Consider the following 27126-nt stretch of genomic DNA (forward strand, 5'->3'; position numbering starts at 1 on the left):
TTTACTTTGATTAAAAAAGGACTAAACTTTATTGACAGATTTTGAGACAGACATTTTGACAATTTTTGAGCTACCTAGTTAGGCAGACTTTACACAAAATGTTGCATTTTTCTCTTCCAGAACAGAGTGGGAGGACAGTGTAATAAATCCAATTTATCTTATGTACAAAGTGAATTTTGGGTTGGTTTTTGTCTGTTTTATTTTAAATTTTGTTTTTTTTTTTGTTTTACAGCTGCAGTGTCCCTTTTTATGCAAAGCTCGTGCTGAGATACACTTGAAGAAGTGGCTGGGACTGCTTGAAAATGAGATTTTTTTTAGGGTGAGGTTGAAATTTTCATCATTTTCTGCCCCAAAGGGCTACAAAAAAATCAGAATTTTACAGGTCTACACATGGAATATTCTTTTATCAAACACTGGGTAATCAGAGCCGTATTTTGGGGTTTTTTTTCCCTTAAAAATTGTTAATTTAGAATTAAACCAAAACCCCTTTCCACTGGAAAAATATTCCCAAGCATATCTCAACACTGCAGGGGGGGCTAGATTTCAAAATCCACATAAGAAAAGTCAATTTTTTTACCAACCTAATTTTTCTTTTTAAGTCAATTCTCTTTAGAAAATGCTATTTAATTTGTTTTGGAGGATCCTTTGGGTTAAAATTTAAACTTCAAGATTCACCAGCAATCTCCATTTAAAGGTTTGGCATCTGAAGTTATTTTTTTTTTTGGTTTTTTTTTTTGTATTTTGTTTTTTTTAACGGTGGCAGCCACTACTGTTACATTATGATTTTAATTCTTAAAAAATAAACCCTGAATTTTGAAATGTAGCCTACTTTGGGATTCTGCAACTACAACCTTTATGGGTTCCTTTAAAACAAACTTTAAAACTTTTAACAAAACCTTAATTTCAGCACTAAGCATAGCACGTCACTTTTGGAAACTAACATTTTTTTTTTTTATTTTTTTTACTTGCTTTTTAGGATATATTTTTTTTTGCCTTTTTTTTGTTTAAAAAAAGGTACAGCTTGTTTGTTTGTTTTTTTTTAAACCTAAAAATGACAAAGAAAAAAAGCCATCTACACACTGAAAGAAGAAAAAAAAATTGAAAATAATAAAAATTAATTTTTTTTTTTTCCTTTTTAAATGTATTTAAAATTCATCACTACATACAGAAGCCAAAATGCAAAGGGGTGAGGATGGAGAAATAAAAAAGGGGCCGGGAAATAAAACAGGGAGACAATTACTTGTTTGCTTAAAGCAACGGGGGAATCCTGGGAGATACAAGAACCAGAAATAAGAGTTTGCTCCTAAATTGGGGTTTTTGGCCCCATTTTTGGGGTCAGTAGCGGCCATAGGGGTGCTCCCTGTAGCCCCCCTTGACCGGGCGGGCTGGGGGCGCCTTCAGGGAGGGCCGGGCTCCGTTCCAGTCGTCCTGGCCTGGGGGAAAGGAGAAAAAGAGAGAGAAAAGGTCAGGGATGGACGGAGGGAGGTGGGAATGGGGGAGAATGGTTGAGGAAAATGGCTCCTTAAAATAGGTCCTGATCCCCCAAAACAGGTCTCTAAAAGCAGCTCCTGATTCCCAAAAATAGCTCTTCAAAAACAGCTCCTGATCCCCAAAACCAGCTCCTGATTCCTCAAAACAGCTCCTCAAAACAGGTCCCACAAAACAGCTCCTGATTCCCAAAAACAGCTCCTCAAAAACAGCTCCTGATCCCCAAAACCAGCTCCTGATTCCTCAAAATAGCTCCTCAAAATAGGTCCTGATGCCCCAAAAACAGCTCCTCAAAACAGGTCCTGATCCCCCAAAATAGCTCCTCAAAACCAGCTCCTGATGCCCCCAAAAACAGCTCCTGATCCCCAAAATCAGCTCCTGATCTCCCAAAACAGGTCCTCAAAACAGCTCCCCAAAAACAGGTCCTGATCATCCAAAACAGCTCCCCCAAAATAGGTCCAGATTCCCAAAATCAGATCCCAAAAACAGCTCATGATCCCTGAACCAGCTCCTGATCCCCCAAAATAGCTCCTCAAAACAGGTCCTGATCCCCAAAATCAGGTCCCACAAAACAGCTCCTGATTCCCAAAAATAGCTCTTCAAAAACAGCTCCTGATTCCCAAAAATCAACTCCCACAAAACAGCTCCTGATCCCTCAAAACAGCTCCCCAAAAACAGGTCCTGATCCCCAAAACCAGCTCCTGATTCCTCAAAACAATTCCCCAAAACCAGCTCCTGATAATCAAAAACAGCTCCTGATCCCCCAAAAATGGCTCCTGATCTCCAAAACCAGCTCCTCAAAACAGCTCCTGAATCCCCAAAACAGGTCCCCCAAAACAGCTCCTGATCCCCAAAACCAGCTCCTGATTCCTCAAAATAGCTCCTCAAAACAGCTCCTGATCCCCAAAATCAGCTCCCAATCTCCCAAACCAGCTCCTCAAAACAGGTACCCAAAACCAGCTCCTGATAATCAAAAACAGCTCCCCCGAAACAGGTCCAGACCCCCAAAACAGGTCCCCAAAAGCAGGTCATGATCCCTCAAAACAGCTCCCCAAAACAGCTCCTGATTCCCCCAAAACAGTTCCCCAAAACCAGCTCCTGATTCCTCAAAACAGCTCATCAAAACAGGTCTTGATCATCACAAACAGCTCCCCCAAAAACAGGTCCTGATCCCCAAAACCAGCTCCCCAAAACCAGCTCATGATTCCTCAAAATAGCTCCTCAAAACAGGTCCTGATCCCCAAAAGCAGATCCTGATTCCTCAAAACAGGTCCTGATCATCAAAAACAGCTCCCCCAAACCAGCTCCTGATCCCCCAAAACTAGCTCCTCAAAAACAGCTCCTCAAAAACATTCCTGATCCCCAAAACCAGCTCCTGATCCCCCAAAACAGGTCCCCAAATCCAGGTCCTGATCCCCAAAACCAGCACGCCAAAACCAGCTCCTGATCCCCCAAAACAGCTCCTCAAAACAGGTCCCCAAAAACAGGTCCTGATCCCCAAAATCAGCTCCTGATTCCTCAAAATAGCACCTCAAAACAGGTCCCACAAAACAGCTCCTGATCCCCAAAACCAGCTCCTGATTCCTCAAAACAATTCCCCAAAATCAGGTCCCCCAAAACAGCTCCTGATCCCCCAAACCAGCTCCTGATTCCTCAAAACAGCTCCCCAAAACCAGCTCCCGATCCCCAAAACCAGCTCATGATCCCTCAAAATAGCTCCTCAAAACAGCTCCTGATCCCCCCAAAACAGCTCCTGATTCCTCAAAACAGCTCCCCAAAAACAGCTCCTGATGCCCAAAACCAGCTCTCCAAAACAGCTCCTCAAAACAGGACCCACAAACAGGTCCTGATCCCCAAAACCAGCTCCTGATTCCTCAAAATAGCTCCTCAAAACAGGTCCTGATCCCCCAAAACAGCTCCCCAAAACCAGGTCCTGGTCATCAAAAACAGCTCCCCCAAAACAGGTCCAGATCCCCAAAATCAGGTCCCCAAAAACAGCTCCTGATCCCCCAAAACAGCTCCTGATCCCCAAAACCAGCTCCCTAAAACCAGGTCCTGATCCCCAAAAATAGCTCCTCAAAAACAGGTCCTGATCCTCCAAAACAGCTCCTGATTCCTCAAAACAGCTCCCCAAAACAGGACCCACAAAACAGCTCCTGATCCCCAAAACCAGCTCCCCAAAAGCAGCGCCCGATCCCCAAAAATCCAGTTTGTGATCCAGCAAAACAGCTGGACTAAAACAGCTCCTGGTGCCCCAAAATCCAGCAAAACTGGCTGAAGGCAGCAGGAGGCAGGGAGGGACCTCTGGAATCTCTTCCCAAGGAATTCCTTGGTTTATTTTGATTTTTTTTTGGTGAATTTTATCCCAGCTCATTCCTCCCTTCATTTTTACCCTCCCAATTCTCTCCCTGTCCCATGGGTGGGGAGTGACAGCAGGGTGGGGTTAAATCACCAAATTTTGGCTCAGCCCAGCTTAAATTAAATTTTAATAATAATAAAAATAATTAGAAAAAAATAAATAATTATATATTAAAATTATAACCATATAAAAATTAGATATTAAATTATATATATTATAATTATATATAAATAATTATAAAAAATTCATTATATAATAATTGAGATTAGCTAAGCTTTGCCTACTCGAGAGGCTCCCTCATGACATTTAAATCCAATTTTTGAGCAGATTCCCAGTCAGGCTCAGGGTTTGTGAGGATAAAGGAAGCAGATGGAACCATAAAAAACCCAGCCCATGAAAAACCAGACTGCAGCACAAGTGCTGTGGGAGGAAATCCAGACCTCCTGAAATATTCTAAAGCTCCAAAAAAATTTAAAACATTTCCAAAGATTAAAAATGGATTTTAAAAAAAAAAAATCTTGATTTTGAGAAAATCAAGCTTGAGAAGAACCTAAACCCACAGAGAGCTTGTTCAAACTTAAATTAAAAAAAACCACCATGAGTTTTTCCTCAGTTTTTTTATATCCAGACATTGGAAAACAGCAAAATTGATCACAAGCAATTCCCAATTCCTCCCTGATCCCAAAATTCCCAGACATACCATAAGCTTCATAGGTTTCCTGTGCCTCCCCATGTCCATAATCATAATATTCTGTATCCCTGCAAAAACAATGAGGTGGTTACACACAGGGAAATCTCATTCCCACATTGTCACCAAAAACAGGGAAAGAAAAAGGGGAAAAAAAGGGGAAAAAAAGGGGAAAAAAACAGGGAAAAAAGGGGAAAAAAGGGGAAAAAAAAGGGAAAAAGGGGGAAAAAAAAGGGGAAAAAAGGGGAAAAAAGGGGGAAAAAGGAAAAAAAGGGGGAAAAAAAGGGGAACAAAAGGGGAAAGAAAAGGGGAAAGAAAAGGGGAAAGAAAAGGGAAAGAAAAGGGGAACAAAGGGGGAAAGAAAAGGGGAACAAAAAGGGAACAAAAGGGGAAAAAGAAGGGGGGAATAAGGGGAAAAAGGGGGAAAAAAGGGGAAAAAGGGGGGGAAAGGGGGGAAAAAGGGGGGAAAAAAGGGAAAAGGGGGAAAAAGGGGGAACAAAAGGGAAAGAAAAGGGGAACAAAAGGGGAACAAAAGGGGAACAAAAGGGGAACAAAAGAGGAACAAAAGGGGAACAAAAGGGGAACAAAAGGGGAACAAAAGGGGAACAAAAGGGAAAGAAAAGGGGAACAAAAAGGGAACAAAAGGGGAACAAAAGGGGAACAAAAGGGGAAAGAAAAGGGGAACAAAAAGGGAACAAAAGGGGAAAAAGAAGAGGGGAATAAGGGGGAAAAAGGGGGGAAAAAAAGGGGGGGAAAAAGGGGGAAAAAGGGGGGGAAAAAAGGGGAAAGAAAAGGGGAAAAAAGGGAAAAAAAAAGGGGAAAAAAGGGGGGAAAAAGGGGGGAAAAAAGGGAAAAAGGGGGAAAAAAGGGGAAAAGGCCACGCAGGATTGCTGTGGGCAGAGGGAATCGCACTCACCCCTGGCCCTGGCTGTAGTAGCCCTCGTAGCCCTCGTAGCTCTGCTCTGCGTACGTGTCATCGTAGCCCTGAGAGCGCGGGGACAGCAAAGTGTCACACCCCAACTGCATCCCAGTGATCCCTGGTGATCCCAGAACCACCCCAGTGATCCCTGGTGATCCCAGAACCATCCCACTGATCCCTGGTGATCCTTGGTGATTCCAGCACCATCCCACTGATCCCTGGTGATCCCAACCCTATCCCACTGATCCCTGGTGATCCCAGAACCATCCCATTGATCCCTGGTGATCCCAATCCCATCCCATTGATCCCTGGTGATCCCAGAACCATCCCAGTGATCCCTGGTGATCCCAGAACCATCCCAGTGGTCCCTGGTGATCCCAGAACCATCCCAGTGATCCCTGGTGATCCCAGAACCATCCCAGTGATCCCTGGTGATCCCAATCCCATCCCAGTGGTCCCTGGTGATCCCAGAACCATCCCAGGAGTTGGTGGGATCCCAACACCATCCTAATGGTGCCTGGTGATCCCAGAACCAGGAGTCAGTGGGATCCCAACCCCACCCCACTGATCCCTGGTGATCCCAACACCATCTCACTGATCCCTGGTGATCCCCAGTGATCCCACTGATCCCTGGTGATCCCCAGTGATCCCACTGATCCTTGGTGATCCCAATCCCATCCCACTGACCCCTGGTGATCCCAGCACCATTCCAAGCAGTCCTTGGTGATCCCACCGATCCTTGGTGATCCCACAACCTCTCCACTGATCCCAGCCCCATCCCACTGATCCCTGGTGATCCCAGAACCATCCCAGTGGTCCCTGGTGATCCCAGAACCAGGAGTCAGTGGGATCCCAACCCCACCCCACTGATCCCTGGTGATCCCACTGATCCCTGGTGATCCCAACACCATCTCACTCATCCATGGTGATCCCAGCATTATCCCACTGATCCATGGTGATCCCAGCCCCATCCCACTGATCCCTGGTGATCCCAACACCATCCCACTGATCCCTGGTGATCCCAGAACCTCTCCACTGATCCCAGCCCCATCCCACTGATCCCTGGTGATCCCAACCCCATCCCACTGATCCATGGTGATCCCAGTGATCCCTGCACCATCCCACTGATCCATGGTGATCCTAGCTGATCCCAGAACCATCCCATTGATCCCTGGTCATCCCAGAACCTCCCCACTGATCCCAGCCCCATCCCACTGATCCATGGTGACCCCACTGATCCCTGGTGATCCCAACACCATCCCACTGATCCCTGGTGATCCCAGAACCTCTCCACTGATCCCAGCCCCATCCCACTGATCCCTGGTGATCCCAGTGATCCCTGGTGACCCCAGCCCCACCCCATTGATCCCTGGTGATCCCAACACCACCCCACTGATCCCTGGTGACCCCAGTGATCCATGGTGACCCCAGCCCCATCCCACTGATCCCTGGTGACCCCACTGATCCATGGTGATCCTATCTGATCCCAGAACCATCCCACTGACCCCTGGTCATCCCAGAATCTCCCCACTGACCCCAGCCCCATCCCACTGATCCCTGGTGATCCCAGTGATCCCTGGTGACCCCAGCCCCACCCCAGTGATCCCCACCCCACCACCCTCCCTCACCCACCCCTCCCGCCGTCATTAACCCATTGCTCCCCACGCTGAACCCCAGCTCACGTATTCCTCGTAGCTCTCCGGCACGGGCGGCGGGGGCAGGGGTATCCTCTGGATGCCAGCTGCCCGTGCCCGGGGGGCAGGGGCTCCCCTCACGGCCGGCGGCGGGGGCACCCCCCGGGCCATGGCAGCGCCCCGCGCCAGCGCCCCGCGCACGGCGGCGCCCCGCACCAGGGCACCCCTGGGGGGAGGAGGAGGAGGGGGCCCGACCCCACGGCCCCTGCGGAGACACAGAGAGGCTGGGCAGGAGCTGCTGCTGCTCTGGGGAGACCCAGCATGGGATGGGGCATTGTCCTGTTTTCTGGAGAGTCTCAGCATGGGGATGTGGCATTGTCACCTTTTATGAAAAATCCCCTTTGCCCAGGATGGGGGTGTGTCGGTGTGTCACTGTCATGTTTTCCAGGATGGAACCATGGATGGAACCATGAACGGAACCATGGATGGAAACCATTGATGGAACCATGGAAGAAACCATTGATGGAACCATGGATGGAACCATGCATGAAACCATGGATGGAACCATGCTTGGAACCATGGATGGAAACCATTGATGGAATCACTTATGAAACTATTGATGGAACCATGGATGGAACCATTGATGGGACCATGGAAGAAACCATTGATGGAACCATGGATGGAACCATTGGTAGAACCACGGATGGAACCATTGGTGGAACCATGGAAGAAACCATGGATGGAATCATTTATGAAACTATTGATGGAACCATGGATGGAACCATGGATGGAACCATTGATGGAACCATGGATGGAACCACGGATGGAACCATGGATGAAATCATGGATGGAACCATTGGCAGAACCACGGATGGAACCATGGATGGAACCATGGATGGAACCATAGATGGAACCATGGATGAACCTATTGATGGAACCAGTGATGGAATCATTGATGGAACCATGGATGGAACCACGGATGGAACCACGGATGGAAACCATGCACAAAATCATGGATGGAACCATTGGCAGAACCACGGATGGAACCATGGATGGAACCACTGATGAACCTATTGATGGAACCATAGATGGAGCCATGGATGGAAACCATTGATGGAACCATGGATGAACCTATTGATGGAACCAGTGATGGAATCATTGATGGAACCACAGATGGAAACCATGGATGGAACCATGGATGGAACCATTGGTAGAACCACGGATGGAACCATTGGCGGAACCATGGAAGAAACCATTGATGGAACCGTGGATGGAACCCATTGATGAACGTATTGATGGACCGTGGATGAACCACGGATGGAACCATGGATGGAAACCATGGACGAAACACATTGATGGAAACCATTGATGGAACCATTGACAGAACCATGGATGGAACCATGGATGGAACCATTGATGGAACCACGGATGGAACCATGGATGGAACCATGGATGGAACCACAGATGGAACCACGGATGGAAACCAGTGATGGAACCATTGATAGAACCATGGATGGAACCATGCTTGGAACCATGGATGAAACCATTGATGGAACCATTGATAGAACCATGGATGGAACCATGCTTGGAACCATGGATGGAACCATTGGCGGAACCATGGAAGAAACCATTGATGGAACCGTGGATGAAACCACGGATGGAACCATGGATGAAATCACCGACGGAACCACGGACGGAACCATGGATGGAAACCATTGATGGAACCATGGATGGAACCACGGATGGAACCACGGATGGAAACCATTGATAGAACCATGGATGGAACCATGGATGAAAGCACTGATGGAACCACTTATGAAACTATTGATGGAACTATTGATGGAAACTATGGATGGAAACCATGGATGAAACCACGGATGGAACCACGGATGGAACCACGGATGGAACCACGGATGGCACCCACCCCAAATCCCCCCCAGAGTTGGATGACCCCCCAAACACGACGCCCCGAGCCAGAAGCCCGATGCCAGGCCTGGCCCAGCAGCACTTTAACCCCGTGGGAGCCCAGCTGAGGGCGCAGGCAGCATTTTGGGAATACCTCGGCACAGGGGGAGGCGGCGCTGCCCCCCGGCCCCGCCCGGGGACGCCTCGGCCGCGGTTGGGCTCCGGGACCCCGTTGAGATAGGAGAGCTCCAGGAACTGCTCCTGGCAGATATCATCCATCATGTCCTGAAATGGGGATAAAAATGAGGGTAAACAAGGAGATAAAGGAACAGCTCCGGGATATCCAGCCTGGGATGAAATAACTGCGTGGGCCTCAGGAAAATCTGCTTTCGGTGGGATTTGCTGCAGCTTTCTGCAAGATTCCAGCCCTGCAGCTCCAGGTGGAGTTCCCAGAATGCCGGGAGGATTTGTGGGGACAGCCCAGGCAGGTCTGAGCCCACAGCTCCTGTTTAAAGCCCATGGAAGGTGACCCTGCCGTGCTCCCACTCCCAAAGGAAAGGGTGGGATGCAGACAGCCCTTCCCAAACCCAAGGGGGCTTTTCAGATCCTGAGGGATGGACAGTGTGCCTGGCAGATCCCTGCAGATCCCTTCCTTGGGGACCAGAGGGCCAGAGGAGATCACTCAGCACCATCTCAGTGGTTCCTGGTGATCCCAGAACCATCCCAGTGATTCCTAATCCATCCCAGAGGTCCCTGGAGATCCCCAAATCATCCCAGTGATCCCAGACCCATCCCAGTGCTCCCGAACCATTCCAGAGCTTCCTGGTGATCCCAGCACCATCCCAGTGATCCCTGGAGATCCCAGAACCATCTCAGAGCTCCCTGGAGATCCCAGAACCATCCCACTGATTCCCAGTGATCCCAGCAGTTCCTGGAGATGGCAGAACCATCCCAGTGATCCCAGAACCATCCCAGAGCTCCCTGGAGATCCCAGCACCATTTCAGTGATCCCTGGAGATTCCAGAACCATCCCAGTGATTCCTAATCCATCCCAGTGCTCCCTGAACCATTCCAGAGCTTCCTGGAGATCCCAGAACCATCCCAGTGATTCCTGGTGATCCCAGCAGTTCCTGGAGATCCCAGCACCATCCCAGTGATTCCTGGTGATCCCAGCAGTTCCTGGAGATCCCAGAACCATCCCAGTGATCCCTGGAGATTCCAAAACCACCCCAGTGATTCCCAGGGATCCCAGAACCATCTCAGTGGTTCCCGGTGATCCCAGAACCATCCCAGTGATTCCTAATCCATCCCAGAGATCCCTGGAGATCCCAAAATCATCCCAGTGATCCCAGACCCATCCCAGTGATCCCAGAACCATTCCAGAGCTTCCTGGTGATCCCAGGACCATCCCAGTGATCCCTGGAGATCCCAGAACCATCCCACTGATTCCCAGCGATCCCAGCAGTTCCTAGTGATCCCAAAACCATCCCAGAGCTTCCTGGAGATCCCAAAACCATCCCAGTGGTTCCCAGTGATCCCAGCAGTTCCTGGAGATGGCAGAACCATCCCAGTGATCCCAGAACCATCCCAGAGCTCCCTGGAGATCCCAGAACCATTTCAGTGATCCCTGGAGGTCCCAAAACCACCCCAGTGATTCCTGGAGATCCCAGAACCATCCCAGTGATTCCTAATCCATCCCAGAGGTCCCTGGAGATCCCAAAATCATCCCAGTGATCCCAGACCCATCCCAGTGCTCTCTGAACCATTCCGGAGCTTCTTGGAGATCCCAGAACCATCCCACTGATTCCCAGCGATCCCAGCAATTCCTAGTGATCCCAAAACCATCCCAGAGTTCCTTGGAGATCCCAGAACCATCCCAGTGATTCCTGGAGATCTCAAAACCATCCCAGTGGTCCCTGAACCATCCCAGCAGTTCCTGGAGATCCCAGAACCATCCCAGTGGTTTCCAGTGATCCCAGAACCATTCCAGAGCTCCCTGGAGATCCCAGAATCATCCCAGTGATTCCTGGAGGTCCCAGAACCATCCCAGTGATTTCTGGAGATCCCAGCACCATCCCAGTGGTCCTTGGTGATCCCAAAACCATCACAGTGATTCCCAGTGATCCCAGCAGTTCTTGGAGATCCCAGCACCATCTCAGTGGTTCCTGAACCATTCCAGTGCTCCCTGGAGACCCCAAAAACATCTCAGAGCTCCCTGGAGATCCCTGAACAATCCCAGTGATACCAGCACCATCCCAGTGGTTCCCAGAACCATCCCAGTGATTCCTGGAGATCTCAAAACCATCCCAGTGGTCCCTGAACCATCCCAGCAGTTCCTGGAGATCCCAGAACCATCCCAGTGGTTCCCAGTGATCCCAGAACCACCCCAGAGCTCCTTGGAGATCCCAGCATCATCCCAGAGCTCCCTGGAGATCCCAAAATCCTCCCAGTGATTCCCAGCGATCCCAGCAGTTCCTGGAGACCCCACACCATACCAGTGGTTCCCAGTGATCCCAGAACCATCCCAGTGATTTCTGGAGATACCTGAACAATCCCAGTGGTTCCCAGTGATTCCAGAACCATTTCAGAGCTCCTTGGAGATCCCAGAACCATCCCAGTGATTCCTGGAGATCCCAGCACCATCCCAGTGGTTCCTGGTGATCCCAGCACCATCCCAGAGCTCCCTGGAGATCCCTGAACAATCCCAGTGATCCCTGGTGATCCCACCACCATCTCAGTGGTTTCCAGTGATCCCAGAACCATCCCAGAGCTCCCTGGAGATTCCAGAACCATCTCAGCGATCCCAGAACCACCCCAGAGCTCCCCGAAGATCCCAGTGATGATCTCCCACCAGAAATGCGAACCTCCCCATTTCCCCCCCTGCTAATTTAACACCCAATTTTAATTTTAAATTTGAAATTTGAAGGAGCAGGGCACTCACAGGGACCAGGAACTTCTTGACCTCCTCCATGGCGTGGGCCATGAGGGCGTAGGCCTCGCACGGGGGCCCGAACACCTCGATGAACACGTGCAGGTCCATGTGCAGGTGCGCGTACTTGGGGTCGCCCCCCTTGCGCAGCTCCTCCTCCTGCAGAACCCCAAAAATTAATTAAAAACAGAATTTGGAAAGAAGTTTTTAATTTTATAGGAATTGGGAATGAGAATTGATAGGAAACCATTTTATATGGTGTTGTATATCTGCGTGTAAACACTGAGATATATTGGTATTTGGGATCCCCTCCTCCTGCAGAACCCCACAAATTGATAAAAAATGGAATTTGGAAAGAGGTTTTTAATTTTATAGGAATTGGGAATGAGAATTGATAGGAAACCATTTTATATGGTTTTGAAATTTTATAGGAATTAGGAATGAGAATTGATAGGAAACCATTTTATATGGTGTTGTATATCTGCGTGTAAACACTGAGATATATTTGTATTTGGGATCCCTCCCTTTGTGGAGCTCCTCCTCCTGCAAAACCCCACAAATTCATAAAAAATGGAATTTGGAAAGAAGTTTTTAATTTTATAGGAATTAGGAATGAGAATTGATAGGAAACCATTTTATATGGCGTTGTATATCTGTGTGTAAACACTGAGATATATTTGTATTTGGGATCTCCCCCTTTGTGGAGCTCCTCCTCCTGCAGAAACCCCACAAAATCATAAAAAATGGAATTTGTAAGGAGTTTTTAAATTTTATAGGAATTAGGAATGAGAATTGATAGGAAACCATTTTATATGGTTTTGAAATTTTATAGGAATTGGGAATGAGAATTGATAGGAAACCATTTTATATGGTGTTGTATATCTGCGTGTAAACACTGATATATTTGTATTTGGGATATCCCCTTTGTGGAGCTCCTCCTCTTGCAGAAACCCCACAAATTTATTAAAAATAGAATTTGGAAAAAAGTTTTTAATTTTATAGGAATTAGGAATGAGAATTGATAGGAACCATTTTATATGGTGTTGTATATCTGTGTGTAAACACTGAGATATATTTGGGATCTCCTCCTCCTGCAGAAACCCCACAAAACCAGAAAAAATGGAATTTGTAAGGAGTTTTTTAATTTTATAGGAATTAGGAATAAGAATTGATAGGAAACCATTTTATATGGTTTTGAAATTTTATAGGAATTAGGAATGAGAATTGATAGGAAACCATTTTATATGGTGTTGTATATCTGCGTGTAAACACTGAGATATATTTGTATTTGGGATCCCTTCCTTTACAGAGCTCCTCCTCCTGCAGAAACCCCACAAATTCATTAAAAATAGAATTTGGAAAGAGGTTTTTAATTTTATAGGAATTGGGAATGAGAATTGATAGGAAACCATTTTATATGGTGTTGTATATCTGCGTGTAAACACTGAGATATATTTGTATTTGGGATCCCTTCCTTTACAGAGCTCCTCCTCCTGCAGAAACCCCATAAATTTATTAAAAATGGAATTTTTAAGGAGTTTTTAAATTTTATAGGAAGCTTGCACGGTTTTGTACATTTGCGTGTAAAGACAGAGGTAAGATTTTGTATTTTTTAATGTTAAAATATTTAAATTTAAAAGTTATATTTTCATTTTTGTTTTTATTTTAATTATTTTTAAATATTTTATTTTAAAATATAATCTATTATTTTTTATTTTATTTATATTTATTTTTATTTGGGATCCCCTCCCCCTGAATTTTATAAGAAGCTTGCATTGTTTTGTACATCTCTGTGTAAACACAGAGGTAAGATTTTTATTTTTAAATTTTATTTTTAAAATTTTTATTTAATTTTTTATTATTTATAATTATGTCTTTTTATTCTTTTTATTTTATTATTTTATATTTAATTTATATTATTTTACTTCTTATTTATTTTTTTAATTTTATTTTTTATTTTTTTCAAGATACCTTAAAGATATTTCTCTTTTTCAGGCTGTTTTGCAGTTATTTAAGAAGCTACAATCTGAAAGTATAAAACCTTTTTGTGCTGCTCAAGTAAAATCAGAATTAAGCTACAGCTCTGCTCAAAAGAAGTAGGAAAAACTAAAAATAATATTTTTCCCATTTTTAAAAATATTTTTTTGCTGTTTGAAAACCCCTCCTGGTACTTTGTGATTCAAAATTATTCAACATTTTTGTTGAATATTACCAGCAAAATATCAAATTTTTTGTTGAAAAATTACCAGGAACAGATTGCTCCAACATCCCCACTGAACCAGAAGAATTTCAAGATTTCAGAGCATCTAAAAAAAGGATTTTTATCATTTTATAGAGAGGAAAAATATCCTTTTAATGCATGGCTCTTGAGGAGAATAATCCTTATTTTAACAAATTTTAAATTACTTTTTAATTAAAGTTTTTTCTAGTTTAATTTTGAATCAAAATGCTTCCAAAATAAATGGAATTTTGGTGTTTTTCTTTACCTTGGCTTTGTCCCTCATGGAGCCTTTGCCCAGTACAGAGATTTTTGCACCAGTTTCTTCCTGAAGTCTTTTAATGGTGTTGCCTTGAGGTCCCAAAATCTTCCCAACAAAGTTAAACTGGAAATTAAGAAAAAAAAAAAAAAACAAAAATAAATAAAATAAATCAGCCCCAGAGCTCAAAAATATAAAAAAAAAAATTTTTTTTAATGTTGTGTTGTTGATTAAAAAAAATCACATTCCATTTTCTTCTCGCATTAGCAAAAAAAAATGAACAGGAAAAATTCAGTTTTGAAAGGGAAATTTAAGATTTGAAAAGATAATTCAGAGTTTGAAAAGGAAAATTCAAGTTCTGAAAGGAAAATTCAAGTTGTTTCCAAAGGAAAATTTAAGTTTCAAAAGGAAAATTCAAACTTCAAAAGGAAAATTTAAGTTTTGAAAGAGAAAATTCAAGTTCTGAAAGGAAATATTAAGTGTTGAAAAGAAAATCCAAGTTTCACCAGGAAAATCAAGACTTGAAAGGAAAATTCAAGTTGTTTCCAAAGGAAAATTCAAGTTTCAAGAGGAAAATCCAAATTTCCAAAGGAAAATTCAAGTTTCAAGAGGAAAATCCAAGTTTCAAAAGGAAAATCCAAATTTTAAAAGGAAAATTCAAGTTTCAAGAGGAAAATCCAAATTTCAAAAGGAAAATCCAAATTTTAAAAGGAAAATTCAAGTTTTAAAAGGAAAATTCAAGTTTTAAAAGGAAAATCCAAGTTTCAAAAGGAAAATCAAGCCTTGAAAGGAAAATTCAAATTTCAAGAGGAAAATCCAAATTTTAAAAGGAAAATTCAAGTTTCAAAAGGAAAATCAAGCCTTGAAAGGAAAATTCAAGTTGTTTCAAGAGGAAAATCCAAATTTTAAAAGGAAAATTCAACTTTCAAAAGGAAAATTCAAGTTTTAATCATTCTTTTCATGAAAAAACCCCAAATGCTTCAGCAGAAAAATCAAGTTAAATTAAGTTGTTCAACCCCAACACCTTCAGCAGCTTTCCAGCAAATCTTTTAGGAATTAAATGTAAAATAAATATAAAAAAAAAGCTCCACCCATGGAATTGTCTGTTCCAGCAATGCAAGATCCCAGCTGTGCATCACCAAAATCCTCCAAAAATTCAATATATTACCAATAAAAACCCAAAGAACTCCTCATTTTTCCAAAGAAATCTCCTGAATTTTGGTTGAAAATGAAGATTTAACTCCTGCTGCCACAAAATCTCAGAGATTTGGGTGATTTTTTTTCTGGCCTCACCTTGGGGTATTGTTTGACAGGGATCAGAACTCGTTCCTTCAGCTTCATATTTTTGTGGGAAAATAAATCCAGGTAATTTTCTTCCTCATCCTTTTTTGTTGTCTCTCCTTTCTGAATTTTTTCAATTTCTAAAAAAAAAAAAATTAATATAAATAACATAAATATCATTATATAAATATTATTATATAATGTAAATAAAAATAGAAAATTAAAATAACATCAAGATATTATAATTGTAAATATAAACATAAATAGTAATATTGTAAAATGGTAAAAAGAATATAAATAATAATATAAAAATAAAATAAATATATTAGTATATATAAATGATAGTATTATAAATAATGCATAATTAATAATATACATTGTAATTAGTAATATAAATATAAATATATAAATAGAAATTTTATTATATAATGCAAATAAAAATATAAAATTAAAATAACATCAAGATATTATAATCGTAAATATAAATATAAATAATAATATTATAAAATGGTAAAAAGAATAGAAAATAATAATATAAAAATAAAATAAATATAAATAATAATATTATAAAATGGTTAAAAATAATAGAAATAATAATATAAAAGTAAAATAAATATATTAGTATATATATGATAGTAGTACAAATAATAACTCATAACTTATAATATACAATTTAATTAGTAATATAAATAGAAATAGAAATTTTAATATATAATGTAAATAAAAACATAAAATTAAAATGACATCAAGATATTATAATCGTAAATATAAATAATAATATTATAAATTGGTAAAAAGAATATAAAAAATAAAATAAAAACAAAATTAATATATTAGTATATATATGATAGTATTATAAATAATAATGCATAATTAATAATATACATTGTAATTAGTAATATAAATATAAATATATAAATAGAAATTTTATTATATAATGTAAATAAAAATATAAAATTAAAATAACATCAATATATTATAATCAAAAATATAAATATAAACAATAATATTATAAACTGGTAAAAAGAATATAAATAATAATATAAAAATAAAATAAACATAAATAGTAATATTGTAAAATGGTAAAAAGAATAGAAATAATAATATAAATTAAAATAAATATATTACTATATATAAATGATAGTATTATAAATAATGCATAATTAATAATATACATTGTAATGGCAACGGGAATGGGAATGGACACTGAGGGTGGGAATGGCCACAGCAGCTGGAATAGCCACAAAGGTGGGAAGGGGAATGGCCACAGCTCTGGGAATGGGAATGGCCACAAAGGTGGGAATGGCCACAGCAGCAGGAATGGCCACAGCTCTGGGAATGGCCACTGAGGTGGAACAGGAGTGGTCACAGCTCTGGGAATGGCAACAGAGGTGGAACAGGAGTGACCACTGAGGGGGGAACGAGAATGGCCACAGCTTTGGGAATGGCCACTGAGGTAAGAATGGGCATGGCCACAGCTCTGGAACAGGAATGGCCACAGAGGTGGGAATGGGAATGGTTACTGAGGTGGGAATGGCCACTGAGGTGGGAATGGCCACTGAGGTAAGAATGGGAATGGCCACTGAGGTGGAATAGGAGTGGCCACAGCTCTGGGAATGGGAATGGCCACTGAGGTGGGAATGGCCACAAAGGTGGGAATGGCCACTCATGTGGGAATGGGAATGGCCACAGCAGCAGGAATGGCCACAGCTCTGGGAATGGCCACTGAGGTGGAATAGGAGTGGCCACAGCTCTGGGAATGGGAATGGCCACAGATGTGGGAAGAGGAATAGCCACAGCTCCGGGAATGACCACAAAGGTGGGAATAGGAATGGCCACTGAGGGGGGAACGGGAATGGCCACAGCTCTGGGAAATGGGAATGGCCACTGAGGTGGGAATGGCCACTCATGTGGGAGTGGGAATGGCCACAGCAGCAGGAATGGCCACAGCTCTGGGAATGGTCACTGAAGTGGGAATGGCCACTGAGGTGGGAATAGGAATGACCACAAAGGTCAGAATGACCACTGAGGTGGAATAGGAATGGCCACAGCTCTGGGAATGGCCACTGAGGTGGAACAGGAGTGGCCACTGAGGTGAGAATGGCCACAGCAGCTGGAATAGCCACAAAGGTGGGAAGGGGAATGGCCACAGCTCTGGGAATGGGAATGGCCACTGAGGTGGGAATGGCCACAAAGGTGGGAAGAGGAATGGCCACAAAGGTGAGAATGGCCACTCATGTGGGAATGGGAATGGTCAGCAGCAGGAATGGCCACATCTCTGGGAATGGCCACTGAAGCGGGAATGGCCACTGAAGTGGGAATAGGAATGACCACAAAGATCAGAATGACCACTGAGGTAGAATAGGAGTGGTCACAGCTCTGGGAATGGCAACAGAGGTGGAACAGGAGTGACCACTGAGGGGGGAACGAGAATGGCCACAGCTTTGGGAATGGCCACTGAGGTAAGAATGGGAATGGCCACAGCTCTGGGAACAGGAATGGCCACAGAGGTGGGAATGGCCACTCATGTGGGAATGGGAATGGTCACAGCAGCAGGAATGGCCACAGCTCTGGGAATGGTCACTGAAGTGGGAATGGCCACAAAGGTGGGAATAGGAATGACCACAAAAGTGAGAATGGCCACTGAGGTGGAACAGGAGTGGTCACAGCTCTGGGAATGGCAACAGAGGTGGAATAGGAGTGGCCACTGAGGGGGGAATGGGAATGGCCACAGCTCTGGGAATGGGAATGGCCACTGAGGTGGAAAGGAGTGGCCACTGAGGTGAGAATGGCCACAGCAGCTGGAATAGCCACAAAGGTGGGAATGGGCATGGCCACAACTCTGGCAAGGGGAATAGTCACAGCACCAGGAATGGGAATGGCCACAAAGGTGGGAATGGAAGTGGCCACAGCTTTGGGAATGGCCACTGGGGTGGAACAGGAATGGCCACAGTTCTGGGAATGGGAATGGCCACAACACCAGGAAGGGGAATGGCCACCAAGGTGGGAATGGCCACTGAGGGAATGGGAATGGCCCCTGAGGCAGGAACAGGAATGGCCACAGCTCTGGGAATGGGAATGGCCACAGAGGTGGAACAGGAATGGTCACAGCTCTGGGAATGGCCACAACACCAGGAAGGGAAATGGCCACCGAGGTGGGAATGGCCACTGAGAGAACGGGCATGGACACAGCAGCAGGAATGGGCATGGCCCCACAGCTCTGGGAATAGCCACAAAGATGGGAATGGGAATTGGCCCCTGAGGTGGGAACAGGAGTGGCCACAGCAGTGCCATGCTTGAACAAAACAGAAACTGAAAAGCGCAAACTGAAATGGTTTCAGAACAAGCCGGCCTGAGACAGCAGGGGACAGCGTGAGGTGGCAGTTTGGGGACAGCATTTCCACGTGGAAGGACAGGAATGGAGGGAATGTCCATCAGGAGAGGCTGCACTGCACGGGAAGGAGCTCCAGGGTGAGCCCTGTCCCCTCAGTGTCCCCTCAGTGTCCCCTCAGAGTCCCCTCAGTGTCCCCTCAGAGTCCCCTCAGTGACCCCTCAGTGTCCCCTCACTGTCCCCTCAGAGTCCCCTCAGTGTCCCCTCACTGTCCCCTCAGTGTCCCCTCAGTGTCCCCTCACTGTCCCCTCAGAGTCCCCTCAGAGTCCCCTCACTGTCCCCTCAGAGTCCCCTCACTGTTCCCTCAGAGCCTCCTCAGAGTCCCCTCACTGTCCCCTCAGTGTCCCCTCAGAGCCCCCTCAGTGTCCCCTCAGTGTCCCCTCAGTGACCCCTCAGAGTCCCCTCAATGTCCCCTCAGTGACCCCTCAGTGTCCCCTCAGAGTCCCCTCAGTGTCCCCTCAGTGTCCCCTCAGAGACCCCTCAGTGTCCCCTCACTGTCCCCTCAGAGTCCCCTCAGAGCCCCCTCACTGTCCCCTCAGTGACCCCTCGGTGTCTCCTCGGTGTCCCCTCAGTGACCCCTCACTGTCCCATAGCTGTCCCCTCAGGGTCTCCTCAGTGTCCCCTCACTGTTCCCTCAGTGTCCCCTCACTGTTCCCTCAGTGACCCCTCACTGTCCCCTCAGTGTCCCCTCAGTGTCCCCTCAGTGTCCCCTCAGAGTCCCCAGCCTGGATCCAGCAGGGAATTCCTGGGGACCCCCCCAGCCCCTCCCTGCTCCCATTCCCAGCTCCCACATCCCAGGGAAACCCAGCTTGGAGCTTCTCCCTGAAATAAACCCGGCTAAAATCCCCAAAATCCCCCCAAAATCCCAAATCCCACAGCTGCGATATTTCCCGTTTTCCCAAAGGGAAAGCAGAGACAGCCGTGCCCTTCACACCTCCCCTGCCCTTTCAAAAAAAGGATTTTCTTGTTCCTATGGAAAAGGAACATCACACAGACCCCAAATCCCAGGAGGGAAATGTGGATTATTTTGAAAATGCAAGAAATCCCAGATTTTAGTTCCTTTAGGATCACAGAACTCTCAATGCAGCCACTTCCACACCAGAGTCCATGGAATCAATAAGAATCCCAACACTGCCAGGCCCTTGCTCCCAAAAAAAGCCAAAAAATTACAATTTTTTCCCCTCTAAAAATACAGAACCACCACAGTATTTTAGACAGCTTTAAAATGTTGTTTAAAGAAATAAATGCAGAATTTCAGCAGGGTTCCCTCCCTGAGGCAGCCTGAGCAGCTTCCACTTCTGGGAAGGGAAAAATGGATGGAATGAGAATTTTGCTGACACTCAGGAGCATTGGAAATGATTTTGCTGGATGCAAAATGGAAATGATGGAAATGATTTTGTGCAGCACAGCTTTGGCCCAGGCTGAAATTCCAAGGAATCCAGAGCAATCTGGGGCCAAAAAAATCACCTAAATCCACCATTTTACCTCAAATTCTTCCTCATTGTTTTCCTGTTCAGCTCACCTTGCACTGGGAATATTATTATTATTATTATTATTATTATTATTATATTATCATCATTATTATTATTTATTATTAATATTACTATTATCGTTATTGTTATTATTATTATCATCACCATTATTATCATTATTATCATTATATTATCATTATCATTATTATTATTTTATTATTATCATTACCATCATTATTATTATATCATCATCATCATTTTATAGCAGTATTATCCCAATTATTACAATATATAATAATATCATCATCATCATCATTATTATTATATCATCATCATTTTATAGCAGTATTATCCCAATTATTATCATCATTATTATTATATCATCATCATCATTTTACAGTAATATTATCCCAATTATTACAATATATAATAATATTATCCTCTCAAAAAAGTGATTTTCAAAATACCCACAGCTGGAGCCGCTCCAATTTTAAATCCCCCCCAGCTGCAATAATTACATTAATAAATTAATTAAAAATTAATTAATTAATTAAAAACCTTCCTAAATCCTTGTTACACCCCTGAGGCTTTGCAGGATGCTGCTCTTTGTGGGGGAATTTGTAAATTCCTTGGATTTCCTTTGCCTGGGAGGCAGCAGAGCTGAGCTGGATGAAGAATCAAAACTCTGCATTTTTAAGCCCTGACACAATAAATGATTTTTAAAAAAAAAGCAGGCGGAGAAAGAAATAATTTTAAAAATTCAAATGAATAGCTTTTAAATTATTAATTAGAAGAATTGAATGAAATAATTATAAAATAGTTTATCATTAAATAAATCACTATCAAACAATTATTGAATAAATTATAGTTGAATAAATTACTATATAATAAATTATCGTTAAATAATTTAATTAATTATATATAATTAAGTTAATAACGTAATTAATTAAAGTTAATTATTAATTATTATACTATTAATTAATTATACGTTAATAACGTAATTAATTAAAATAATGTAAATATTCCAATAAATATTTTTAAAAATCACAATAAAAAGTAATACAATTAAATAAATTACTAATACTCTTATTAATAATAGTAATGATAGTAATAACATTATTAACGTTAAAATATTGTGAATAAAATTAAAATAATATAAATTAAATAGTAACAATGATAATGATAGTAATAATAAGAATAATTTTAAAAGCAGGGGGGAAAAATTTTTCTTAAAAGCACCGGTGGAAATAATAATAATGGCAATAATAATAATAATAATAATAAGTGGGGAAAATTTAAGCAGTGGCGGAAATAATAACAACAACAGGTAGGAAACAATAATAATGGTAATAATAATAATGATAACAAATATTAATAGGAAAAAATAACTTAAAAAATCACCGATGGAGATGAAATCTGAACAGATCCTTGCATGGCAAGCAGAGATTGGGAATTTTTGAATTTTTGAACTGATTCTTGTTTTTGAGAGGGGAAGGGAAGGGAAGGGAAGGGAAGGGAAGGGAAGGGAAGGGAAGGGAAGGGAAGGGAAGGGAAGGGAAGGGAAGGGAAGGGAAGGGAAGGGAAGGGAAGGGAAGGGGAAAAAAGGGGGAAAAGGAAGGAAGTGGGGGAAAATGGAAGGAAAGGGAAAGAGAATGGAAGGAATGGGGACAAAAGGAAGGGAAGGAGAAAACAGGAAGGGAAGGGAAAGGGAAAAAGGGAAGGAAATGGAAAGAGAATGGAGAAAGAATGGGGAAAACAGGAAAGGATGGGAAATAAAAGAAAGGAAGGGAACGGATGGGGGGGAAAAGGAAGAAGGGAAGGGAAAGGGGGAAATGGGGAAAAGGAAGGAAGTGAAAGAGAATGGAAGGAATTGGGAAAAAAGGAAGGGAAGGGGAAAACAGGAAGGAAAGGGAAAAGGAATTGGGAAAAACGGAAGGTGGAAAAAAGGAAGGGAAGGAAAGGAGGGAAGAAAAAGAAAGGAAGGGGAAAGGAAGGAGAGGGAAGGGAAGGGAAGGGAAGGGGAAGGGAAGAGGAAGGGAAGGGAAGGAAGGAAGAAGGAAAGGAAAGGAAAGGAAAGGAAAGGAAAGGAAAGGAAAGGAAAGGAAAGGAAAGGAAAGGAAAGGAAGGAAAAGGAAAAGGAAAAAGGAAAGGAAAGGCTCGGAATGGGCACAGAAAAAGGCTGACCATAATCGTGGACAGACAAATGCTCCATCTTTCCATCCCAGCCTGCATTTCCAGCAGGGAAAATTCCCCGCGCGGCTCTTTCAGGTTCTATTTTAGCTCCTCAGTCCCCAGGGCTGCAAGGGCTGCCCTGATTTCGCCTCCTGCTCTTCCCCACAGCTGCTTGCAGGGATTTGGATGGGAATCACGTTCCCAACAGCCCTGGTGTGCCGGCTGCGTTTAACCCTTGCGGGGAAAGGAGAGGAAATGTCCCCAAAACAGGACGGGTCCACGACGGGATGGGTGGTGAAGAATTTGGCATCACTTGTTTCTCCATCCAAACATCATAATTACCATAATTAGCAGCATATTTACCATTACCATCAGGTTTTATTTCAATTATTAAATGCTTCTCTCATGGATTTTCAATTATTAAATGGTTCTCTCACTGCTACCCTGGATCTGGAAGGGGCTTGGAGATGGGTGGTGAAGAATTTGGCATCACTTGTTTCTCCATCCCAACATCATAATTACCATAATTAGCAGCATATTTACCATTACCATCAGGTTTTATTTCAATTATCAAACGCTTTTCTCATGGATTTTCCACAGGTTTTCAATTAATAAATGGTTCTCTCATGGATTTTCAATTATTAAATGGTTCTCTCACTGCTACCCTGGATCTGCAAGGAGCTTGGGGATGGGTGGTGAAGAATTTGGCATCAATGCTTCCACTCCCTCCAAACATCATAATTACCATAATTAGCAGCATATTTACTATTACCATCAGGTTTTATTTCAATTATTAAACGGTTTTCTCATGGATTTTCAATTAATAAATGGTTCTCTCATGGATTTTCAATTATTAAATGGTTCTCTCACTGTTACCCTGGATCTGCAAGGAGCTCGGGGATGGGTGGTGAAGAATTTGGCATCGCTTGTTTCTCCATCCAAACATCATAATTACCATAATTAGCAGCATATTTATTATGGCCATCACGTTTTATTTCAATTATCAAACGGTTTTCTCACAGGTTTTCAATTAATAAATGGTTCTCTCACTGCCACCCAGGATCTGATGATCACCCATCATCTGGGGTGATGAAGAATTTGGCATCTACTCCCTGCCGACATCACAATTATTATTTATCAGCGTATTTATCATTACCATCACGTTTTATTTCAATTATTAAACGCTTCTCTCAAGGGTTTTGATTCTCCTCATTCTCCCGTCTGCCTGAGGCCACACCACAGCTAACACAATATAATCCAGCAAAACCACCGATAAAACACACGCAAAACTCGCGGCTCTGCGGATTAAGCTGCGATTACACAGGGAAATATCTCATTTTAACTAGGAAATACCTCATTTTAACAGGGAAATACCTCATTTTAACAGGGAAATACCTCATTTTAATAAGGGAATATCTCATTTTAACAGGGAAATAGCTCATTTTAACAGGGAAATATATGATTTTAGCAAGGAAATATATGATTTTAACAATAGGCAATATCTCATGAAATATATGATTTTTGCAAGGAAATATATGATTTTAACAATAGACAATATTTCATGAAACATATGATTTTAGCAAGGAAATATTTCATTTAAACAGGGAAATATTTGATTTTAACAAGGAAATACCTCATTTTAACAGGGAAATACCTCATTTTAACAGGGAAATATTTGATTTTAGCAAGGAAATATATGATTTTAACAAGGAAATATCTCATTTTAACAAGGAAATAGCTCATTTTAACAGGGAAATAGCTCATTTTAAGAAGGAAATATGTGATTTTAGCAAGGAAATATATGATTTTAGCAAGGAAATATATGATTTTAGCAAGGAAATATATGATTTTTGCAAGGAAATATATGATTTTAACAATAGGCAATATCTCATGAAATATATGATTTTTGCAAGGAAATATTTCATTTAAACAGGGAAATATTTGATTTTAACAAGGAAATATATGATTTTTGCAAGGAAATATATGATTTTAACAATAGACAATATTTCATGAAATATATGATTTTAGCAAGGAAATATTTCATTTAAACAGGGAAATATTTGATTTTAACAAGGAAATATCTCATTTTAACAAGGAAATATCTCATTTTAACAAGGAAATAGCTCATTTTAAGAAGGAAATATATCATTTTAGCAAGGAAATATATGATTTTAACAAGGAAATATCTCATTTTAACAATAGGAAATATTTCATGAAATATATGATTTTAGCAAGGAAATATTTCATTTAAACAAGGAAATATCTCATTTTAACAAGGAAATAGCTCATTTTAAGAGGGAAGTAGCTCATTTTAAGAAGGAAATATATGATTTTAGCAAGGAAATATATGATTTTAACAAGGAAATATATGATTTTAACAAGGAAATATATGATTTTAACAAGGAAATATCTCATTTTAACAGGGAAATATCTCATTTTAAGAGGGAAGTAGCTCATTTAACCCCGGAGCCAGAACGGCCCCGCCGCCCCGCCCGTGCCCGGTGCCGGTACCTGCGGTCAGCAGCTGCATGGCGTGCGTGAAGGACGGGTCCAGGCTGTCCTTTTCAGCCATCAGCTCGGGCAGATATTTGTTCTCGGGCTCCATCTTACCGGCGCCTGCGGCCCCACCGGGCGGCGGCTGCGTTCCGCTGGCGGTCCCTCGGGCCCCTCCGCCACGGGGCGCTCGGCGCGACGGTGCGCGGCCACCGGGGCCCTGTCCCCGCGATAAGCGACCGGCGGGGTCGTCGCGACGCTGCATGAGGCGGTGGCGGGGAAGGGAAGCGGCGGCCGGGCCGGGCCGGGCCGGGCCGGGGACGGCGGCGGCGGCGGCGGCGGCGGGAGCGCAGCGGCCACACCGCCCGCGCAGCGCCCGGGCCGGAAGTGCCGCGCCGGAAGCTCCGCCCCCTCCCGGTGTCGGTGTCTCTGTGTGTGTGAGGGGGATCCGCGGCGGGAGCGCCCCCGCGCATGCGCCGCGTGACCCCCGCGGGAATGGCGCGGAGCGAGAGGGGCGGCGTGAGGGGAGCTGTGGGTGATGGAGGCAGGGAATTGTGGATGTGGGGAGAGAATAATTCATCCAGTCCAGTTGGAATCCCTCAACCGCGCCTCTAAACGCGGGGACTCCATCACGTCCCCAAGCAGCCCCTCCCAATGTCTGGGCGCCCGGAGGGCGAAAAAAATCTTAATGTCTGCTGTGAATCTGCTCTGTCTCAGCTTGAGGCCGTTTCCTCTCACTCTTCACACAGTAGAAGAGACCGGCCCCACCTCACCACAAGCTCCTGGCATTTTGTGCCTGGTTTTGTACGTGGTTTTGACAGGTGCTTGTGGAGAGCAATGAGGTTTCCCTTAAGCCTCTTCTTAAGACTAAACCCAGCTCCCCCAGCCGCTCCTCACAAGGCATTTTCTTCGATCTTTCACGAACCTTTGAGGGGCCCAAAAGTGTACTAGAGTACAGTTATTATCTTTATATATATTATATTTATCCACAGAATCATAAAATCAAAGTTGTGAGAGAGCCGACGATGGCATTGGGAGCGCGGGCGGGATTCGAACCCGACCGCAGGATTCGAACCGGCGGCTCTGCCCGCACTGCACCCGGCCGGTGCCGCGCATGCGCGCTCCGCATTCCCGCCAGGCGGCGGCGCTGAGGGGCGGGAAGGGGCTGAGGGGGAACCGGGACCGGCACCGGGCCATGGGGACCGAGATTTGGCCTGCCCGGGTCACAGCGCTGCCCTGAGGTACAGGGGAAGTGCTGCTGTGAGGGCTCAGCGTGTTTCCTCGGTCTCCAGATCCCGGTTCCCAGATCCCGTTCCCGGTTCCGAGTTCCGGTCCCGGTTCCCAGATCCCGGTCCCGCCGCGGGCTCAGGGAAGCGGAAGCTTTGGGAACCCCCCGGGCGGACCGAACCACTGACGGCAGTGGGGAGGAGCGGGCTGTACCACTCCACTGGTGGGGGGGGATGCTGGCGTGGAAGGCTCCGTGTGCACGTGCGGCCAGAGGGCCGGTCCAAGTGCGCGGGGGCTGCGGGGGGGTCCGGGATGTACCAAGGGTGGCTGCGGGACGGTCAGGGCGAGCCGCCCCCAGGCTATACCAATGCCCAAATGGGGGGGAGAGGTCTGTACCATGGGATATAAGGGGGTGTTGCCATAAAAGCAGCGGGATGGAAGGATGCGTGGAGAGGGGGCACCTCCCGCTAGAACGGGTTGCTCAAGGTATTATCTAACCTGGCTGCGAACAATTCCAGGCTCGGGGCATTCCACGCCCTGTGCCAGTGCCTCGCCACGCTCACAGAGAGGAACTTCCTCCTAATACCTAACCTCTATTGTTGCCTGTCTTATCACTGCAGCTCGTGACGAAAGATTTCCCTGGAGGCCCCTCCAGACACTGCAAAGCCCTGCCAGTTCCTCACGCAGCCCT

At 44.1% G+C, this 27126-nt stretch overlaps 1 protein-coding gene across 1 annotated transcript; it reads right to left on the bottom strand.

Moving 5' to 3' along the window:
* Window positions 1-25585, bottom strand: KHDRBS1 (KH RNA binding domain containing, signal transduction associated 1). Its single transcript, XM_064731462.1, has 9 exons — window positions 25227-25585; window positions 15693-15820; window positions 14409-14525; window positions 11935-12081; window positions 9148-9278; window positions 7137-7353; window positions 5452-5519; window positions 4548-4606; window positions 1-1433 (listed from the first exon to the last, which is right to left on the bottom strand). The coding sequence occupies exons 1-9, from the start codon at window positions 25471-25473 to the stop codon at window positions 1336-1338; spliced, it is 1212 nt and encodes a 403-aa protein (XP_064587532.1). The 5' UTR covers window positions 25474-25585; the 3' UTR covers window positions 1-1335.
* Window positions 25586-27126: the final 1541 nt, after the last annotated feature.

Source organism: Zonotrichia leucophrys, chromosome 23 (genome assembly GCF_028769735.1).
Source record: "Zonotrichia leucophrys gambelii isolate GWCS_2022_RI chromosome 23, RI_Zleu_2.0, whole genome shotgun sequence".
In the NCBI taxonomy this organism is placed as follows: Eukaryota; Metazoa; Chordata; class Aves; order Passeriformes; family Passerellidae; genus Zonotrichia; species Zonotrichia leucophrys.